The sequence below is a fragment of the Balaenoptera acutorostrata genome, chromosome 9 (assembly GCF_949987535.1).
Source record: "Balaenoptera acutorostrata chromosome 9, mBalAcu1.1, whole genome shotgun sequence".
Classification (NCBI taxonomy): domain Eukaryota; kingdom Metazoa; phylum Chordata; class Mammalia; order Artiodactyla; family Balaenopteridae; genus Balaenoptera; species Balaenoptera acutorostrata.
The window spans coordinates 47,396,029-47,417,007 of record NC_080072.1 but is presented as its reverse complement, the minus strand read 5'-3'; the positions used below and the strand labels follow the sequence as shown (position 1 = coordinate 47,417,007).

Here is a 20,979-nt window from a genome sequence, read left to right as displayed (position 1 = left end):
CCTTACAAATGCCCCCAGACTGTAGTGTTCAGGCTGGTGACGGAGTCACAGTGGTACATAATACTGCCACTGCTTCCCTAAAGTGCATTCTCTAGATTTGGAAAGGCTCTTTGAGAAGCTTTAATCTTTGCCAAATGTTAAATCAAGCCATGTTTCTAGGTGACTACAAGTCACCATGATAATGTCACATCTGCTTCTCTTTATAAGCATCTATAGGGTCAGGAGACCAGTTCTCAAGAAAAGGTATTGTAAATTTCTGCTTAACATGGATGAAACTTTCTATTATAACCTATGAGTTTTCTTAGATGTTAACAGCAGGTGTTAATTTTTTGGTAAATGGAATCACAGAGGAAATTCAGAATGTGGATGAGAATAAAGATAATTTGACAAACAAATGTGAAAAAAGTCACTTGTAACACATATGCTTTCATATGAAGATGGTTAAAAAGAGTGACACATCAGGACAGATAATACAGTACCTTGATAATGGACTCTTCCCTTAGCTGAAGATTTGGGATTTGACTGAGTAAAACATTTATCTCTGTACCCATGCACTGGGAGGTAAGATTAAAGAAGGAAGAAGGAATGAAATGTATATAGCAGCAAACATCAGAGCAAATGGAGTAAGAAAAGAACAGGTTAATTTTAAACATTAAGTTAATGATAGGGGAAAAATGTAAATATATTAAAAGCAGATTTGATTAACAAATAAAAGGCTGCACAGTCACGCAAAAAGATGAACTGAGTGCCTGTTAAATGAAATTTCAGCACTTGTTTATAAATATTATAAGCACAATGAAATGGACAGCGCAGCAAAGAGTGCCAGTAAAAAATTATACCAAATGGAATAAGCTTTTGGAGGTTGTCATTTGGTGAGAAACAAATTTTTATAATAAAATTAAGGAATTTGGGGAGGGGTGAATGTTAGGAATACACTGGCCCTAGTATTGAAGGAGGCTGACTGATTGGCAAATACGATGTGTTGTACAACATGTTTGTTCTTTGAGCAAGGTCATCATATCAGGAATGAACCTCTAACAACCATTTGGAATAACAAAGGGCATGTTTTTGCAGTAGAGCATTAAGCATTGCCACACTATCTTCTTTTTTTCCTCTTTTCATTTGGAAATTCCATTTATTTTCCATAAGCAGATAGTTACAAGCAGCAAAAATTTATGACCCTGTGACAATACCCAATGCCACTAAAAATACAGCTTGTGATGGCTGACGTAATGACTTCTCCTAAAATCCCTATTTGCACCAAAATGATAGGCAGTATCAAAGATAATACTTTTGTAATTTGAGTAATATTGTTTTTTTCCAACAGAAAGAAAGTGCTTCGTGACTATCGCAAACTTCACCTGGTAATAACAAAAATGGTGAGCAGTAAGTTACCGTTTATTCTTTCCTGAGTAAAGGAACTGCTCAAATCACTTAAGGAAAATGATTCTGTACTTATTCAGGATTGAAAACACGATTATTAAGCTATCCATTTCAAAACTGCATAAAGTATGACATAATTTGATAAAAGAAAAATCATCATAAGTGATTTTTCATTTCTGCCTCACTCCTTTGGAAGTAGGAAATGAAGGGCCTTGATGGCTTTAGTGGCCAAAGGAAGTCAGAAAGCTAAGGGTTGCAGAGGCACTGGCTGATTATACACAGAGAATGCTACTGCAAGACAGAACAAAGACCTGGAACAGCATGTAAAAGGCACAGGGCCTCCTGTGTGCGAGCCAACTACTCTCCTTTCTGCCAAGGTTTTAAGCTTTCCTATTGGAAATGAATATGGATCATTAAATGCTTGCAGTGAAGCCTGAGTGGTTGGTTCCTGATTCTGAGATACTGTTCCCTAAATGTATCATTTTCTTATGCTAGTCCCTTGGCCTAGAATGACCTCTCCCATTTCTTTACCTGACAAACTTCTTATTCCTTAAGATCCAGGAACAACGTAAACTCCTCTGAAAAGCATTCTTGACTGTCCCTAGAGTTGTAGACGGCTCTATCTGAACTCTGATCCCATTGCACTGTGATTATTTGCACATTTTATTCTACTTGATTGTGTACTCCAAAGGGCAGGGACCTAATCACATTTACTCTTATATCCATGCTGAGAGCCTGATATCTAGGTACTGCAAACATTTGTTGATTATTTTCTTTTTGAAAATTGATACGTATGAGCTGCTGTGGTTCTCTACTATACCTTCAACTCAATTATTTGCCCTGAAAGAATGAAAAGGGTATTAATTAAAAAAAAACTAAGCACTTCCTCCAACAGAGCCTCATTAATGAAAAACTGCCAAGTGTTTATCACCTAGCAGAAAATCAGCAATGAGAAAACGAGCTGTACTGATATGGGGTCAGCACAGGGCTTGGAGAACTGTAATTCCATCTGGCAGTCACATTAACCAAAGGCATTACACTACTGCACTGGTGGTGAGGTCTGCTTAGCTTCCTGAGTGATTCCTAGGTGTCAAATACTTGTCCTGAGCATGTAACACCGACCTGGAGTGGTGTTTTCCCAAACTGCAGGGTCCTCCTTAGTGGTTTGTGAAATCATTTTAGAAGCTCAAACCAGTATTTTTAAAGAAGTGAAACAGATTAGAGTGGAAAATACTATGAGCACTGCATGTGGTGTAGATGAATATTGTTTCATGAAACTTTCGTTATAGTCTATATACATTTTGCATTGTGACTTAGTACTACCTTTGTGATATAAAATGTATATGTATACATATAGATATAAAATGTATTTCTTACTGTGAGACATGATCAAAAAAGTTTGAAAGTTACTGGTCTAGGCCTAAGACACATTCTCCTTTATCTGCTTGCCTTTGGCCAGTGAGAAGCAACCTGGCTTAAGGTAATCTACATACAAATGTAGACTTTCCTCCCATTTCAGTGGAGTATTACGCAACAATAATGACAACAACCTCAACAATAATAATGGAACTAACATTTATTGAGCTCCTATTAATAACGAGCCACTTACTAAGTTAAGTGCTTTACATATATTATTTCATTCATTCCCCATAACTATTCTAAAGCTAGAATACTTTTTATTATCTCCATTTTACAGATGAGGACACTGAAAATTATGAGGTTTCCTGAATTGCTTAATACCATACACTAAGTGGTAGGACTGCAGCTTGAATTTGAATGTAACTGAACCAAACTCTTAGTGTCTTGTCACTTAAGGAACCATGTGACCCTGGATCTGTCCAGCAGGGTCTGGCTAAGGGGATTGTTTCAGGGAAGAAGTGATACAGTTCATCCCACCCATGGGAATGCAGTGTTGTTCAGAGCATGAGCGTTTCCTAAGCAATGGTATTGTTCTCTCTGCTCTGTTCAGAACAAACGAAGGAGAGAAGGAAAAGAGATGCTTGGGTTGGACGTGACGACAGGGTATTGAATTTATGGATGTGACCTTATGCCTAGCACAGTGCATGAGGTATAAGCTATATTCAGTGAATGCTGCACTGAAATGGACTGAACTAACCCTAGTCCCAGTTATGCTCTTGTCTGCTAAGAGATCTTGGCTAAGTCACATCACCTCTCAAAGCCTCCTAAAGTACCTGTCCTGGAGGTTACACTTCAAGGATAAAATAACACTGTAGAGGAACTTAAAGGGCTATGGAAATGTAAAGGATGAAAAATTTAAAAGCTGCCTCCATGTGGCTACTTCTCAAATATACCCAGGTATTTCATTTTTATATTTAAGAGGCAGATTTTCTCATGGCATTTTTCTATACAACAAGATAATTTATCCAAGTTGCAAATACTTGCATTTTCCCCATGGGGCATAAAAGCTATTGTAATTTTAAATGAAAAGCAATGTGATCTATTCACATCTTCATTTTTTCTTAACTGGTTTTTGCGTCAAAAAGGTTGCTTCCCCTGGCTTAGGAACTCTTCAATGTGCATGCTGAACGCTAAGTGACCACCCTGACTGAAAAAGGGTGAAGGAGAAGGTGAAGGTCAGTCTAAACCCTGGCTCATTAGAGTGGGAAAGGCACACAGTGGAAATAACATAAGAAGGAAACCTGGAACTAAGATTCTATGACAATGAAAGGAATGGAAAAACAGTGAAAATACACAGAAGAGGAAAAAGGAGGTTAGGAGGGAGATTTCGAGATAGGAGGCTCTTCCCACACAGGGTAAATGAGGAACTGCTAGAGAAATGGAACCTAGCTCTCTGGAAGAATGAAGAGACTCTGTACTCGAGGGTGGGAACAAGGAAATGAACTAATGTCAGGGCATGCAAGTGTCTACATATAGTCTTGCCCTGGGCAGTGTGAGTGTATGTCTGTCTACCTGCCATGTTCATGTTAATAGGGAGTCTTCTGAGATTTCCCAAACTTGCTTGCCCCAGTCCATTCCTGCTGCTCTATGTGAGAGGGATGATACTATCAGAAGAGACAAAGGAAAGCAGCTCCAGGGATCACAGAGGAAGTTGAAGGTGCCAGGAAACAGCCGCATCTCATCTTCCAGTTAATCACTGGGACCTTAGGAGATTTGGAGGCTTTGGGAGTGAAGAATTAAGAGATGGAGTAAAATAATAAGATTTGCGTTTCTGGATCCTAGCTTAAGATACCAGAATGAAGGGGACCTGGTTAGGAGCAAAAAACTGTCATAAGGAAACACACTAAGTTTACAGGAATTTTCAGAAGAAAATATTTGGGAAGGGGGTCAAAAATAATAATTATGGCCTCATTATGCATAGAAAGGGTCATAAACAGATTAAATAGGAGATTTTAATCCTAAGATGTAAATACAGCCTTCCAGGTACCTTTGAGAATAGCAAAGAATGGACTCATAACTAGAATGTAACCACTAGTGGGGATTCCCTTGTATAAAAAAGCCATGAGTCTGAGGCCAATATAAAAAAAGCAAAGATAATGTAGTTGAAACAGATCGGTGAATATCCTTGTGCCTTAGGTACCAACACAGAAGGAGAGACAGTTTTGTACATAAAATTTATATTACAGGTCACCTGGCCCAATGGAGGAATACATAACATGTTGTTGATGAAGTTTACAAAGGCAAAACTCAAGAGCAGGGTGGGGATGGGAAGGCTTCAACTAACCAGACATATGCCAGAAGTTGCATCCTACTAAGAGTTAAAGGGAAAAGTTTCTGACGTGCCTGCTAATATAAGCTTTCAGATGGCAAATAAAGCAATAAGGAGAACTGCAACTTCGAACCAAATTCTGACAGGAGCTCTTGGCAACAAAAATACCAGGAAACTTAGGAGAAAGTCACTGTACTATCTTTAAGTTCAAATTCACCACGAAAGAAATGATGAAAAGAATGAAGTTTGTATCTTAAACTTTAAAACAATAGTATTTAAAAAGTTCCGGAAAAAGTTACATATGACTGTTATGGGTTTAACTGTGTCCCTACCCCCTGTCACATTTCTTATGATGTAGTCCTAACCCCCAGTACCTCAGATAATGTGACCTCACTTGGAAATAGGGTCATTGCAGACATAATTAGTTAAGATGAGGTCACACTGGAGTGGGGTGGACCCCTAATTCAGTATGATTGGTGTCCTTATGAAAGGGGAAATGTGGAGACAGATGCACAGGGAAAATGTCATGTAAAGATGAAGGCAGAGATATGGCTGATGCTTCTACAAGCTAAGGAATGACAAAAATTGCCAGCAAACCACCAGAAGCTAGGGGAAAGGCATGGAACAGATTATTCCTCACGGCCCCCCGAGGGAGCCAACCCTGACAACACCTTCGTTTTGGACTTCTAGCCTCCAGAACTGTGAGACAAATGGTTGTTTAAGCCACGCAGTTTGTGGCACTTTGTTACAGTAGCCCTAGCAAACTAATACAATGACCTTAAGGCCTGATTAGGAAGATACCTGAAAAAGGGTGAAAGCTCTTAGGAAATTCTGCCATCATAGAAAGTTCTGATGAGGTAGGAAAAAAAGTACCTAAAGAATCAATATGGCTGCCAGGAGATGTGCATAGTAATCTTGGTTTTCAAAAGGAAAAGAAGTGAATTTTGTAAAATAGAGTCTTTATGTTGATTCTGAACCACTGTCTCTTACTCCTCAAACTAGCACTTCAGAGAACAGGAGTAAACATAACAGGCATTGGAGGCACAGCCTTTGAGTCTGGGATCATGTCTCCCTAACCGTTTATGCTTCTGTGCTCAGTCTTTCTACACTGCAAACTTGAAGCATCATGGAATGCTGCCAGAGCTGAGTCACCATTTAGATATGTTCCCCTCCCCTCCCAGTGCTTCCAAACTCATCAGTATGTTAAGATTTTAGCAATTATTATAACCCTTGTCCCACGAGGCTAAACTCATCTGTCACCATGCTAGTAATAAATTTGATCATTCGTTTAGAAAAGGGTAATTAAAAACAAATTTAACCATAATTAGTTGATTTGAAGTATCACTATCTAGAAAAAAGTTTTCTGCTTTTAAGGTTGTATCAGTGCTCAGTTACAAAATCAGTCTTACTAACCTCCTCGAGCAAAGCTATTGGATGGGTTTACATCCAAATGTCCTGGCACTACCTGCTTAAGCACAGTGGACATTCTTGAAGTCCTCCTTTCAGTCCCTAAAGTCAGCCAAAAAGAAGAACAAAAACCATGTCGTTCGGGTTAACATTACTCAAATGACAAAAAGTTATCTTCATGTGTAGCATGTCTAATTGCTGCCAAACATTGTACTTTTTAAGTACCCAAAGCTTTAATAGAGATAACAAGGCACTGTTACTATTTCCTCAGAGATACACACATCTGCAAGATTATAGAGAGTTAGGTTTGGCAAGTGCAATCAGAGAATTTAATGATAAATGAAACAAGGCATGCATGGTGTTACTTTACAAGAAAAGCCACTTTCTGCTTATGTTGAGCTATTCATATAGCTGATTAAGCCAAGGAGACCAACTTCTCAAGTCACATGCTCCTGTGTCTAACACATTAGGGTTACCTCTACATGAACCCTTTGGGGTTCCATCACATGATAACTGAAACAGAATATTAGTACAAGTCTTAATGGCTTCATCCAAATCTAGTGAAAACAAACTGTACTGCAAATCATAAAAGGCTGCAGAAATTTCAGGAATTTCAAAGTTATACATGATGATTTTAATAAATATACATTTAATAAACAGATGTTCAACTTACACATTCAACTCTGTAATATTTTAAAGTCTATGTAAAACAGATTCCAGGAAAAAAAAAAAAACCCACATGACTTTATGTTTCCCACCACCTCTCCTATTACTCTTTTAAAAAGGAAGTAATTAAATCTCTAAATTTGGTTACTATTTACTAGAAATTAATAGTGGTACCCTGATTTCTAAATAAAATAATCTAAAGTTATAGCCCCACAAGGTAAAACATTAAGGGGTCATGTTGAAGGAACAATGCAAATAACTAAAGAGACTAACCCTAGGAATGAATATGACCTTTCACAGTTGTCAAGAAGAAAAATATTATTAAATCTTACCTGGAGACAGAGCAAGTGCTGGCCTGACAGTAAGGGTGTTATTGCCACTGAGTTTCTGATGGACAGAAACTGCACTCAGTAAGGCTTGCAGGTACTTTTCTTGTTCTATGCTACTGGAAGATTCTAAAGAGGAGGTAGGAGCTATAAAAGGAAAAGATATTAAATAAAACAAACTGTAGCTATGTTAATAAAACTGGCTCTCTCTATATACATACACTTATTCTTTCTATATATGGTCTTCAGGTTACCGCACCCAAATATAGAAACCAGCCCCGCTTAAAGCTCCAAACTATTAAATGGCTAATCCTCCTATGATATTGGTTTCACTACACCTACTGCTTGATTGCCTCATCCTCCTCCCAGAAAGAGCCCAAGTCTGGAAAACCAGCATACAGCCGTCCTTCCAAGCACAGGTGCAGTTTCTCATCAACCAATCAACTCAAAATAAAGATTCATAAAAGACAACATGTCCTTGATGATCTCCCCCAACCACTCTGTGCATGCCACTGTTTGGGAGCAGAGGATGGAGCAGTTTCCCTCAGCATCCCAGAATGGGCAGAGGTGAGAATATCCCAGTACCAGTAATCTTATTCCAATTCTGTCACATAGGCCTAGGGGACAGGAACTTGTAGAGGGTTGTTGTGGGAAGAGAGGAGGAAGATGAGAAGACACGAGCAGCTGCTGCTCAATTCCCTGGTCCTTCTGAAAGAGGATCAAAAAGTATGCACAGATGGAAACAACTGTCAGAGCAATTCTGGGTTGGAGGGAGGCTGAGCCTGGCTTGTGTGGAGTAAAGCAGAATCACTGAAATTGGCCCAGGCACTTTAAAGTGGCATCGGGAGGGATTCACTGGAAGGACAATAGAGATTGACAAATTTTCTTACAAGGTGAATAGGAAATAAATAATTAGCATTACTGTATTATTGTATTTTATCAACTTTAAGGTGCCATCATATTTTATAAACTCTAAAATGTCATCAATTATAAGATGCACCACAATTTTATGTACTAAGAATAAAAAACTCTGCCATTTAAACCATGACACAATTATTTCTGATCACATGAATTGTAAGTTGCATTCCAATTTCAAAGATATTAAAATGTTAGCAAATGTGAGCTCAAAAATGTGAAATATAGTAAATTTATATTGAAAAATAAGAAACCAGTGGAATAAAACAATTTCAATTTTTCTAACTAAAAGTTCAGTGATATGCTCATTAATGCTTAGTGATATGCTCATTAATGCATTAATGCTGAAATGATTCTCTCACTTTATGTAACCTACATATGCCGTGTTCTATTATACCCATTATGTGGTTTGGGAGGATTCCTCTGGGCAGAAAAAGTTAAAAGCCAACTGCCTTCAATTACACAAAAATGCCAGGTGAAATAATAATAACAACAACAACAACAATAATAATATAGTGTGGTGTGTGTCATGCCCTCAGTCAACTGAATGATCAAAGACGTACTGGCCAACTTTTAACTTTCAGGAAGGAATGGATGAGAATAAAGAAGAGATATCAAAAAGCACATGGTTCTACCTACTGAACCACTGAACTTGAGTGAGTTCATTTCCAAAGAGGAAAGAATGCAGCAGCCATCCCTAAACTGGATATGATATCTTAGCGGTCCTTGTTTAATTTTATTGAGCATCTACTTTAAGCTAGAAGTTATGAGAAAGGTTAGCAAAATATAGCTCCTGACTGACTTCAGACCTCAGACATGGTGCTCAAAAATATCCTCAGAAAAAGGGGCAGTGCACTTAGTATATCTTTTTTCTTAAGTTGGCCAGCCTCTGGCTTCCTGAAAACCTCTCTGCTTGAGAGCTCCTAAAGAAGCATTTTGGTCATTAGTTTGCCCTCTTATTTGTGTGTGTGTGTGTGTGTGTGTGTGTGTGTGTGTGTGTGTGTGTGTGTGTGTGTGTGTGTGTGTATGTGTGTGTGTGACTTGTAGGAATGAGATAGGATATCTTATACCACATGGGACAGAATCCCTATTTGCTTCTGCAGCTGTTAAATATGTTTGAATGCTTCCCAAAAGAAAAGAAAATGATTAGTATATGTAATCTGTTTCCATCTGTGGATACTCTGGTTTGTGAAGTGAAAACAGCCTAGAACCAAAGACTTCATTATGTTAATTTCTATTAAAATCCAAATATAAACAGACATATTAAGCAAGATGGCAAATTCAAGGTGGAGCACCACATTGTCAAGTCTAGTTCTTAAGCTGTACATATATATAACACAGTGGAAAAGGCTATGTGTGAGAGGCTTGATGAAAGGGCACAACTGGCATTCCCAGATTTTACTTCCTTCATTTTTTGGAATACTCTGAAGCGGAAGGATCAGAATACTGCTGTAAGAGAGCTGCTTACCTGCCTGAGGGGAGTTCTGAGATTTAAAAAGGCCAACTACTCCCTTCCCATGGAATCCTCCAGATCGGAGAAGCAGGGTACTGCTTCTTGAGTTCTTCCAACATACAACAGGCAGGCGATTGTGTCGATAGCAGCGGGCTACTCTTGGTAAACTACTGTCCTGTACAGCTTGAGGTACAACTAAAAGGCCAGGATAGCTTTAGGGACATGGAAGGGAGAAAGAGAATAATTTGGGTGGGTGAGGAGGGGTGGGGAGAGGAGAAGAAGAAAGAAATGGAGAGAAAGGGAATATAAGAACATGAATATCGTAATATCATAGTAATTTTCTAAGACTCAAACATATTTGAGTGGAGTGGTAAGACATATATTTCAAACACGAAACTAAGTTTCAACTCAGTTCTTTAGGGGTTGAGAAGAAAAGGCCTAGATGGTGAAGACAGCTAACTCATCCACTAATCTGTATTATTATTATTATTTTTTAATAAGCCTCCTTCGGTGATACTGCAGCCTTTTGCTGAGGAACAAGCTTAGAAAATGAAAACGTTACACAGAATTATTAAAAAGGCTTCTGTTAAACATGATTTCCCTTGCCTTATACACGACTTGAAATAAAGATTGCAAGATTAATGTATTTTTTAAAATTAATTAATTTATTTATGGCTGCAGTGGGTCTTCGTTGCTGTGTGCGGGATTCTCATTGCAGTGGCTTCTCTTGTTGCAGAGCATGGACTCTAGACGCACAGGCTTCAGTAGTGGTGGCTCATGGGCTTAAGTTGCTCTGCGGCACGTGGGATCTTCCCGGACCAGGGATCGAACCCCTGTCTCCTGCACTGGCAGGCGGATTCTTAACCACTGCGCCACCAGGGAAGTCCCAAGATTAATGTATTAGTGTCAACTTTATGAGAATGACAAATCAAACTGTCAACTCATTGGATTGCTGAAATGATAACAGAGAATAGAGTACACTAATATTTAGACTGCCAGAGATGGTGAAAGGATTAAAAATCAAAACCAAATGATCTTTGGTATGAAAACAATTCGTTCAAGTGTCAAGTGCGTTTAAATATTTTATTAACACTACATGTTGATAATTAAAAAAAAAGATTAGCTCATAAAGTTACAGGATATGATGCTGGGAAAATGAAAAACAGACAAGAGACCTTGTTTTTAAAGATTACTAAGTACAAGAAGACAGGCAGATTTCAGAGCATTCCTTTCCTTTAGTTTATTTAGAAATATTAGACTAAAGAGATTTCATATTAATAACCTCCTAACCTCTAATCCCATGTCTTTTTTTGGTGTGACTTTTTTTATTGTGGTAAAATATACCTAACATGAAATTTAACATGTTAACCATTTTCCGTGCACAAATCAGTGACATTAATACTTAACCAGAGATACCTTGGAAGTATTCTGAAAACCTAGTACTTCCGTGCTTCAGGAAGTTACAGGTTGTATTTTTCTAATACCACAAACTGATAAAGAGACCTAGCTGTAGACATAATCATTCATGAAGACTTGAAAAGCAGTTCCATTATTTAGGGCCCTCTATTTCTTTTTAGAAATCTGTATCACTAGCACCTAGGTCAAGAAATGGACCATAACCAGCATCCCCTTGTGTCACCTCCCAATCACTATCTCTCCCTCTTCCTCCTCAAAGATTATCACTATCCCTGACTGCTAACAACATGGATGAGTTTTGCCTGTTTTTTGAACAAAAAAGGAACGAATAGAATTTATTTTTTTGTGTCTGGCTTCTTTTGCTCAACAGTATGTTTATGAGACCCATCCATGCCTTTGCATATAACTGTAGTCTGTTCATTTTCATTGCTGTATAGTATCCCACTATGTGATTATACTATTTATCTATTCTTCTATTGTTGATTTTGAGTAGTTTCTAGATTTTGACTATGTAAGAAACATGTTGCCATGAACATTCTTGCAGTTGTCTTTTGGGAGAACATATGCATTCCTAGATGGAGTAGAATTTCCAACAGATACATGACAGATTGTGCACTGTTCAATACATGTCTAGAAGTTTAGTAGATGCTGCCAGACAGCTTTCTAAAGCTGTTTCACCAATTTACAGTCACACCAGCAATAAAGAGTTCTACTTGCTCAACATTTTTACTAGCATTTTGTATTGTTGGTCTTTTAAATTTTAGCCATTTTTGCAGGTATAAAGTAGTCTCACTGGGACTTTAATTTGTATTTATCTGAAGACTAATAGGCTGAGCACTGTTGGAGGATGGAGGGAACCAAAAGTACCCAACAAACTGAGAAGGCATCTTGAGACTAAAAAATCAGACAGGCAGCTCCATATAATTAATGGATCAGTTTATTACAGGGTAACTAACTCATAGGGTGGGATCTAGATGGGGCAAATAATGATCAGGAAACATTCTCAACTGCACTCCAAGCCACGGAGGGGCCACTGGGACAATTTTATAATTAACCTAGGGTATGGGGGTAGGTGCTTGGAAACAGGATGTGCATTCTCAAGTTAAGAGATATGAATAGGTAACTAGTCTCATGGGTACTGGGAATACTTAAGGGAAGGTTTTCATCATTGTTTGGGGACTAACAGCATAAAGGCTACCTGGTCCTAATGATCATTAAACAATATCTATTAACTACAAAGTTCTTGATGACAGAGAAGTGATTCACTGAATAGTACCGTGCTTGGCAGGATCAGCGAAAGACAGGAGAAACTGTAAGGGCCCAAGATGGCATCAGTTATGCTAACAGCCATACAAGCATCTTTTCAGATATTTATTGCCCACCAGGATATCCTCACAAAAGAGGATATCCTCTGTCATTAGTTATTGCCTTTTTACTCTCTTAATGATGTCTTCTGATATATAAGACTTCTTAATTTATTAATTTTTTACTTTCTGGATAGTGTTTTTCCTGTCTTAAATCTTTCCCTACTTCAAGGTCATGAAGATATTCTCCTGTCTTCTGGAAGCTTTTAATTATTTTAACCTTTTACGGGTAGATCTACAGATCAATGGGAATTGATTTTTGTCTATGCAGTGTAAGGTAGAGGTCAAAATTAATTTTTTTCTTGTATGGATATCCAGCACCATATATTGAAAAAAACATCTTTTATCCACTGCTCTTGAGTGCTATCTTTATCTTAAACCCAGTGTTCTTATATGTTGAGATATTTCTATATTCCCTATTTTGCTCCAGTGGTCTGTTTGTCTATTCCTGTGTACATCCCATACTGCCTTAATTACTGTAGCTTTATAAAAAGTCTTGATATCCTGCAGTGTTATTCTATAAGACTATCCTGACTACTTCTAGCCTTTTGCATTTTAGTGTACCTCTTAGAATCATCTTTTCAATTTCTGTAAACATTTTGCTGAGATTTTGATTGGGACTGCATTGAATCTATAGATCAATGTCTGGAGAAATCACAGTTTTAGAGTATTGAATATTCTAGTCCAAGAACATTAAATATCTATTTATTTGTATCTTTAATGATCCTTAATGTTTTGACTGTTCCATGTAGAGGTCTTACACATCTTGTATTAGATTTATTCCTAAGTATTTAATGTTTTTTAGTGCGACTTTAAGTAGTATCAGTAGTACCAAAATAATATCATTTAAAATTTCATATTTTAATTATTTGTTTTTGGTACATATATGACTAATTTTTGTATAATGACCTTGTACCAGTGACCTTATTAAATTCACTTATTAATATAACAAGTTTATCTGTTGATTCCTTCAGATTTTCTATGTGTATAATCAGATCATCTGTGAATAATACAGTTTTATTTCTTTCTTTTCAATCTTTCTGACTTTTATTATCTATTTTTCTAGTCTTTTTGTACTTCCTAAGACCTCTACTACAACACTGACTGGAAGTGGTGATAGTGGGCATTCTTTTCCTGATCTCAGAGTACAAATTTTCAATAGTTTACCCTTAAGTAATTTTTGCTGTAGGATTTTTTTAGACACTTAACGAGATTAAGGAGCTTCTCCTGTATTTCCAATTTGCTTAGGGTTTTTTGGTAAAAATTCATAAATATATATTACACTTTATAAAATGCTTTTCTGTATACAATGAACTTAAAACACTTCATAATTCTTTTAATGTGGTGAACTACGCCGATTAATTTTCAATTGTCAAGCCAGTTCTGTATTCTTGTAATAAACTACACTTGTTCATAATAAATTCTGCATGAAATGAAACTTTTGTCATTATGAACCATCCTTTTTTATTGCTAGTAAAATTTTACTTTAAAAATCTACTTTAATATTTATATAGTGACAATAGGTTTTTTTAAAGGTAGTTTTGCATGTTCACTTTGCATGTTTGTAGTTTTCTGTTCACTTTCAACCTTTTTGTAATCTTGTACATTAGATAAAGCCCTTAAAAGCAGCATAAAGCTTAAAAAAATTCTGATTATCTTTTTCTTTTAATTGGAGCATTTATCAATTTATAAGTAACATAATTACTGATATATTTGAATTTAAATTTACCATCTTACTCTTTGCTTTCTATTTGTCCCATCTGTTCCATGCTTCCTTTTCTCTCCTTTCTTGCCTTCTTTTGGATTATTTTTTATTATTCCATTTCCTTCCTTCTAATAGCTTGAAGGATTTATGTTATTTAATATCACCATAAGTTCTTTATAATAAGTGTTCTAATAAGTGGTCTATTAAGATTTTATTTTGTTTCTGACAGATTGAAATGATAAATAATGTCTGTTTTCTCACTGTCAGGTATGATTTTGATAGCAAGCTTCTCAAATAGTAGGACATCACACCTTACACCTTCGCTTACACTTATATACAAAGAGAATTTAGTTAGAACGATAGAGTATCAGGAAAATTACTGCATACTCAACAAAATCACAGCCTTTCAGTACCTAATGCAAAAATTTTATTTGTCCCAAATCTCACACTATATTCCCAATTTGTTTCTCAAGTTTCACATTGGTATTTGTAAATTTAAATTGTCATTTAAAATGAGATATCTATAGTTCTTTGAGAACAGTAGGGTTGAAACTAATAGTAACATTAAGACAACTTTCTAAAATATGTACAAGGTTTACAACTTACAAAGTACTTTCACAGCATTATTGTATTTAATCAAACCAGGAATTTGTAAATGCAAAGAATAGAATTTACCTGGAAATGAAAATGATTAAACTTGTGGATGGTAGAAATGTAGTTTTAAAAGATATAAAGCATGGAATAGGGCTTAACAGATATATAAAACAGCAATAGACAAAAGAACAGAAAAAAGAAAATGTGTTCATTTACATTCTTTAAGTAATATCTCTTGAAAAAATTCTAATTAGACAGCATAAGGAAACCCTACCTACACTTGGGTTAGCAAATTACAGCCTGTGGGCCCAAACTGGCCTTGCCCATTTATTTATGTACCGTCTATGGCTGCTTCAGTGGCAGAGTTGAGTAGTTGCAATGAGAGAACATATACCCTGCAAAACTGAAAATATGTACTATTTGGCCCTTTAAAGAAAAAGTTTGCAGACCCCTGACCTATAGCAGATTTTCATCTCTCCTCTCTGCCTGGGCAAACTCTCTTCTTACTCAAGCTATCTCAGACATGTTAGAAGAGAGGCAAATGGGAAGAGAAAGGCAAATATGGGAAATTCATAAAGCGGACAAAAACTTTTACCATTCACTTTCTGATCTAAAATAGGCACTGTTCAGTGATATAACTGTACTTCTGAGAATGTCAGTGAGACGCTTGCACATGCTGCATAAAAAGTGTCCCTTAAACGCACAAACCCCTGGACACCTTGCTCCTGTCTTCTAGCATCTCTCTTTCTCTCTGTGCTATGGATGCAAATAGCCCATTCAAGACTCAAATGGAAGGAAGGAAAGGTCTCTTTTTGGACACCACCAGCAGACTTACCTCCGGCAGAGTGAATACATCCTGTTGGAGGCAGTGATTCGAAAGTACTCTGGTTTTGAGCGAGAAGAGCTGCTACTTATGGTTCCCAAACCTAAACGCTGATAGTCTCTGAAACAAGCTTTTTCCACTAACTGTTCCATTGTAGATTTCTCCGAAGCCTTCAGGGTGGTACTTGTGGGGAGTTCACTATCATCTGAAACTGTGATGGCAGAAACAGGTTTTGAAGAAATGATATAGCTCAAAGTAGAGGATTAAAAACTTCCTTCTGAAGAGGATGCTTAACCAAGAGAGGTTTATATTAGGGCTAGAGGTGCTATGTATACCAAAATTAAATCATGTAACTTCTCTGAGGAATCATTATGCTTAAACATAAATTAAAACTGTAACAGTCAGGAAATAAAATATCAGGAACTCAACTAACTCAAAATGTCAGGGAAATTAACTCAAAAGTTCTAAAAACAATATAATTTTGAATTCATTACCCATATTTTTCTGTTTCAGTCAGGCTTGCTTGTTAATGTCCACTTGGAGTGATTTCTGTTTAGGACTCTATAGAATAAACACTCATACTTTGTGAGAGACTAACCTGTCAGTAAAACTGATCTCTAACATGATCACTACACAAACTCATCATTCCAGGTTTCAGTTAACTTCAAAGAGCATACATTTTTATTAGAAATTTTTAGATTAAGCAGAAGTTCACTAGTGGGAAATGACCTTTCTTAGGTATGAAGGAGTTGTATTTGGTGGAAGTTATATTTTGTCAGAGGATGTGGTATATATGGGAAACTCCCTCACAATTTTGCAATCGCAGGTTACAGAGTCCTTTAAGATCTTAGATGTTGGAAGAATTTACCCAATAACGAAGTATTTTAGGGAGGATTTTAAAAAAAACAACATTCCTAATTGGTACTGCATGTTCTAACTAAAAAAAAAAAAAAAAAAATTTCCATGTTAAAAACTATCTTTACTTACTTCCCTGTTTATTTTTAAAGTGAGAGAAGTCAAATTAAGCTTTCAAAGTTTTTGGAAATGTACTCAAAGTTCTAAAGTCAAAGGGAATGATATGGCTCTCTTCCATTAAAAGGAAAAAAAAAACCCCAGCTTATCTCTATAAATATAAGACTTTGTGCTTTAGTTTGTGAACTTCGCAATGCAAATATATCATTAGGTATCAGTTTTATTTGTGTTGGCCTCTTATCTTCAGAGGAGCAAAGAGCATTGTATAATTTGGTATTTTGGTGGAATAACTATCATAAATAAGTTTTTGTTCTGTGAAACCATAAAATCTTCAAATTAGAAGTCAATAGTGATGGGTAGCAGTAGTTTTTGTATGGCTTTCCATGTGACTGTGAGAAGCCAGGGTTCCAATAAATGGTCTTTTCACTGCCCCCAGAGGCAAGCCCGTAGATACACATACTGAAATGGAGACCTTTAGCCAGTGATCTCTCTAAAGATTAGGTTTCTTTCTTTAAAATGTTCTTGTTGTTATTAGTAGGAGTAAAAGTAGCAGTTGTATAATCACTGATTGAGTCTAAGAGCCTGAGAAAGAAAAGGGTACAATGGCATCCCCTCTACTAGATCAGATTCTCTCTAGTGTTAATTCCATAAGCATACTTGACACTAGGTTAAGGAACAGAAAACTTTTGCTGCTAGTTTTCTGCCTTTATTTTCCTGACTGAGAGTTATCTCAGCTTCCCAGATTCTGCTCTTTTAAATATTTAGCAGGCACTTTTTTCTTATCATCTAAGAATGCCTTCATCTTAGGCCTCCCATTTTGATTAAGAGCACCCACAATGTTCTTACCAAAACCTCAAATCTTCAACTTTGAATATTTAATGCCCTTATTTCCTTATTCTTATTCCATAACAATAAGGTATGGGGGACTACTTTATACCTAAATTTTCTATGCAGTGGGGTTTCTTTCTTTCTCCCTTTAATGAGACCCACATAACAGTGGCCAATCAGCTCTATGGATTTGGTAGAGGAGGAATATAACTTAACAAAATCTTATCTGAACAATGGAATATTGGGAAAATTAAAAAAATTTTTTTCCAGTTCTGAGAAGCTGGTTAAGTGCCTCCCATCTTATTAGATAGATCTAGGTTTTTGTGAGTCAGGTTTAAGTGCAACTATGTCTTAGTCTCTTGTTCTTACTCATGTAAGAAGAAAGATACAAAGTTCATTCATGAAGGAAAAACAAGTTCTCACATACCAGATATGTCATCCTCTTCATTCCATCCAGGACGGTTCACTCTCTCTTCCACAATTGTCCCTGTCCTCCTCTTCAATAAATACTGCCGCCCAATTGTCATTTTCCCTGCCCTTTTGGCACCTTTCACAATTGTTTTTGAGAAGGTGCTACAAGTCATAAAACCAAAGAGAATGTCAATTTAATATGAAGATGCCACTTATATTTTTTGATACCTACGTTGCTCAACTTGTTTCTTCTCTATTCCCACAGCCACTAGCATTGTCCAGACCTTCATTAAGCCTCTCTTTCTTTAGATCACTTTTTATATGTCAGCAGACTAATTTCCCATAAAACACTGCTGTCATCAGGACACTGTTTTAGGCAAAAAGTGCAAGAACCTACAGTGGGACACAAACTACTTATCATTCCCCATCTAAACTCCTCAGTTTGAGCTTTTTGGTCAAGCATGCCCCTAACCCACTCTGGTTATCCATGCCACTGCCCCCACCAGTTCCCACAGACTATGCTTGCGGAAGTCCTCCTGCGTGGAAAGCCAGCCTGCCTCCTTCTCTGCTGATTTAAACTCTCTACTAACTCATAAGCTTTTCTTTAAGATCTTGACAATTATAACTGGCAACACCTTTACTTATTTCTTAAGTGTTTTAAATGTGTATGTGTGGTGTCCTGCCTTCTGACACTAGAAGCCTTCTGAGATATAGAAAAGAGTAAAATCATTCCCCTGTTTGAGAGGAGAAAAAATAAGAAACCAGAAATTTGAGTATCCTTTTGAGAATCAGCTTTAATTAAAGAGAAACTAGGATTTAAGTCATTTGGACCTAAAAGTTCTTTATTTATTTAAATGGTTTACTTTTTCTTGCTGATAGAAATTCTGGGTATAGATATCTACAATCCAAAGAATTAAATAAAGAACCTATTTCCTGAATAATCATATTGAGATGAAGGTTTCAAGTAAGATTGTTTTTGATTATGTTCTTCTTTATTGCAAGGAACAGAACTCTTTTTGTGTTTTCTTGTCATTAGATGAAAGGTGGTAAGGATTCTTTTATTGTCAAATAGTTTTACCAGACCTTGTCTTTAGTGATCTGAAGTGTAAATCTGAGGGTTATGAGCATGTTTTACATAGTTGTTAGAAATCACAGAATACTGATATTTCCTAAATTAAGCCTATTGTGAATCACTTCAGGTGTAACTTAAACTCAATGGGATTTTTGAATTTTTTACAGCTAGAGCTAAATCTTTTGTTTTATATATGCAAGACAATTCTAAGATATTTTAAAATTTAAAATTGCTATATCTCTGTTGTAGCTTGACAGAATCAGCTTGATTTTATAGACATATATAACCAACCCCACCCCAACAGTTTCTAAACATAAAACACCATACAAAGCTTTGTTTCTTCCATAGAGGGCTGAGATAATGAATATCATAGGCTCCCCTTTGACCCCACAGTGCTAAGATAAGATGCTTGGCTCACCACTGTAATTGCCTAGAAAGCTGTTCATACTTCTTCAGCATCTCATATTTGGCTATGCGTGGTCTCCTTTGCTTACCAGGTAACAACGGTACAAGTGGCTAGCTATGCAGTTTAGAAATGACATACTGTCTGCAACTTCAAATCACCTATAATTCCCAACCTACCCCACTTTCAGGCAAAAGGAAGGCCTTTTCTCCAAAGTCTGCAGAGTACTCCCTAATATGTAATTTGTACTAGCAGATGCCCAAATTCCAGGTGTTTGATGATGAATGGACTGAAATGTTAAGCCTTATATTTTATCACTAACTGAAGAGAATTTTAAAGCAATTGTTATTTTGTAATAACTGAAATTTAAAAGTTTCAACATGAATTCCTCAACATTTTCATCAGAAAATAAAGATTCCTACTAAAGAAGTATGACAAGTAAATGCAATGCCTGATCCTGGACTGGATCCTGTACCAGACAGAAAAAAAAAGTAGCTGTAAAGGCTCATAAGCAAAATTTGAATATGGAATCTGGGTTAGATAAAAGTTTTATGCCAATTAAATTTCCTGGTTGTGATTACTGTACTGTGGTTATATAAGATAATGTCTTTGTTCTTAGGAAATGTATATTGATGTATTTAAGGATAAAGGGGCATTTTATATGTAACTCAAATGGTTTCGAAAAAATATATATATGAGAGAGAAAATGATAAAGAAAATGGAATAAAACAAACAACTGGTGAATCTGGGTAAAGGGTATACAGGAATCCTTTGTACTATGTTGTAACTTTTCTATAAATTTGAAATTATGTCTAAATAAAAAGTTACAAAAAAAGAAAAAGAAAAAATAAACATTCTCATCTCTAGACCAGAGCAAAACTGTCTACTAGGCCTGGATATTAATGAAAACTGAAGTTAGAAAGCGATCAGTACAGGAAAAAGGGAAAACAGAATTTCACATTCTAAAAATGCATCATGAGCAATGGACATGATAGTTACATATATTGATGCTGCTGTTCCATAACTCCTGAGCTTGGTTCAATGGGTGTGACGAAACAGCAAACAAAAAAAACAGTCACATATTGACCCGAAAGATAGGTCACTTTGCCTGACAGTCAACTATGGGAGGGCTGAAATGAAGAAACCTGTCTTCTTACCGAAAGGAAGTGTTCTTTTCCTTCTGCTTGGGTAAAATTATTTGTGGGGTAGTTTGTCCAGCAGCAAAAGCAAAGGTGGTAAAAATGGACTGAGGATAACGAAACTTCATCAGCTGTTTCTTAAAGATCTCTACCACTTCTGGACTCACTTCTTCATCAAATGCTACTTTAATCAACTAGGGACAAAAGAAATTACACATATCAGAAACATTAAGGATTTCCAGATAGCTTCCCCCCAAATTACTGAAATAACAAAAAAATAATAATACTAAATGGCAAGAGTTTCAAAGTTGAAGGGACCTTGGATATCATGCAATAAAATTTTAAAATTTCAAAAATAAAAAAGGCTCAGAAAGGTTTACTTGTTATAGATGGTTAGTTAGCAAGGAAAATCGT

General features: G+C 36.4%; 1 protein-coding gene across 1 annotated transcript in view; it reads right to left on the bottom strand.

Moving 5' to 3' along the window:
- The window catches only part of SBF2 (SET binding factor 2), a 481,484-nt gene that overhangs the window by 42,182 nt on the left and 418,323 nt on the right, over positions 1-20,979 (bottom strand). Inside the window, exons 24-29 of the mRNA XM_057553258.1 lie at positions 20,584-20,759; positions 17,968-18,113; positions 15,753-15,951; positions 9,854-10,050; positions 7,477-7,617; positions 6,485-6,580 (exon numbers count right to left, since the gene is read on the bottom strand). Coding sequence (XP_057409241.1) covers positions 6,485-6,580; positions 7,477-7,617; positions 9,854-10,050; positions 15,753-15,951; positions 17,968-18,113; positions 20,584-20,759 — 955 coding nt within the window. The remainder of the gene's footprint in view (positions 1-6,484; positions 6,581-7,476; positions 7,618-9,853; positions 10,051-15,752; positions 15,952-17,967; positions 18,114-20,583; positions 20,760-20,979) is intronic.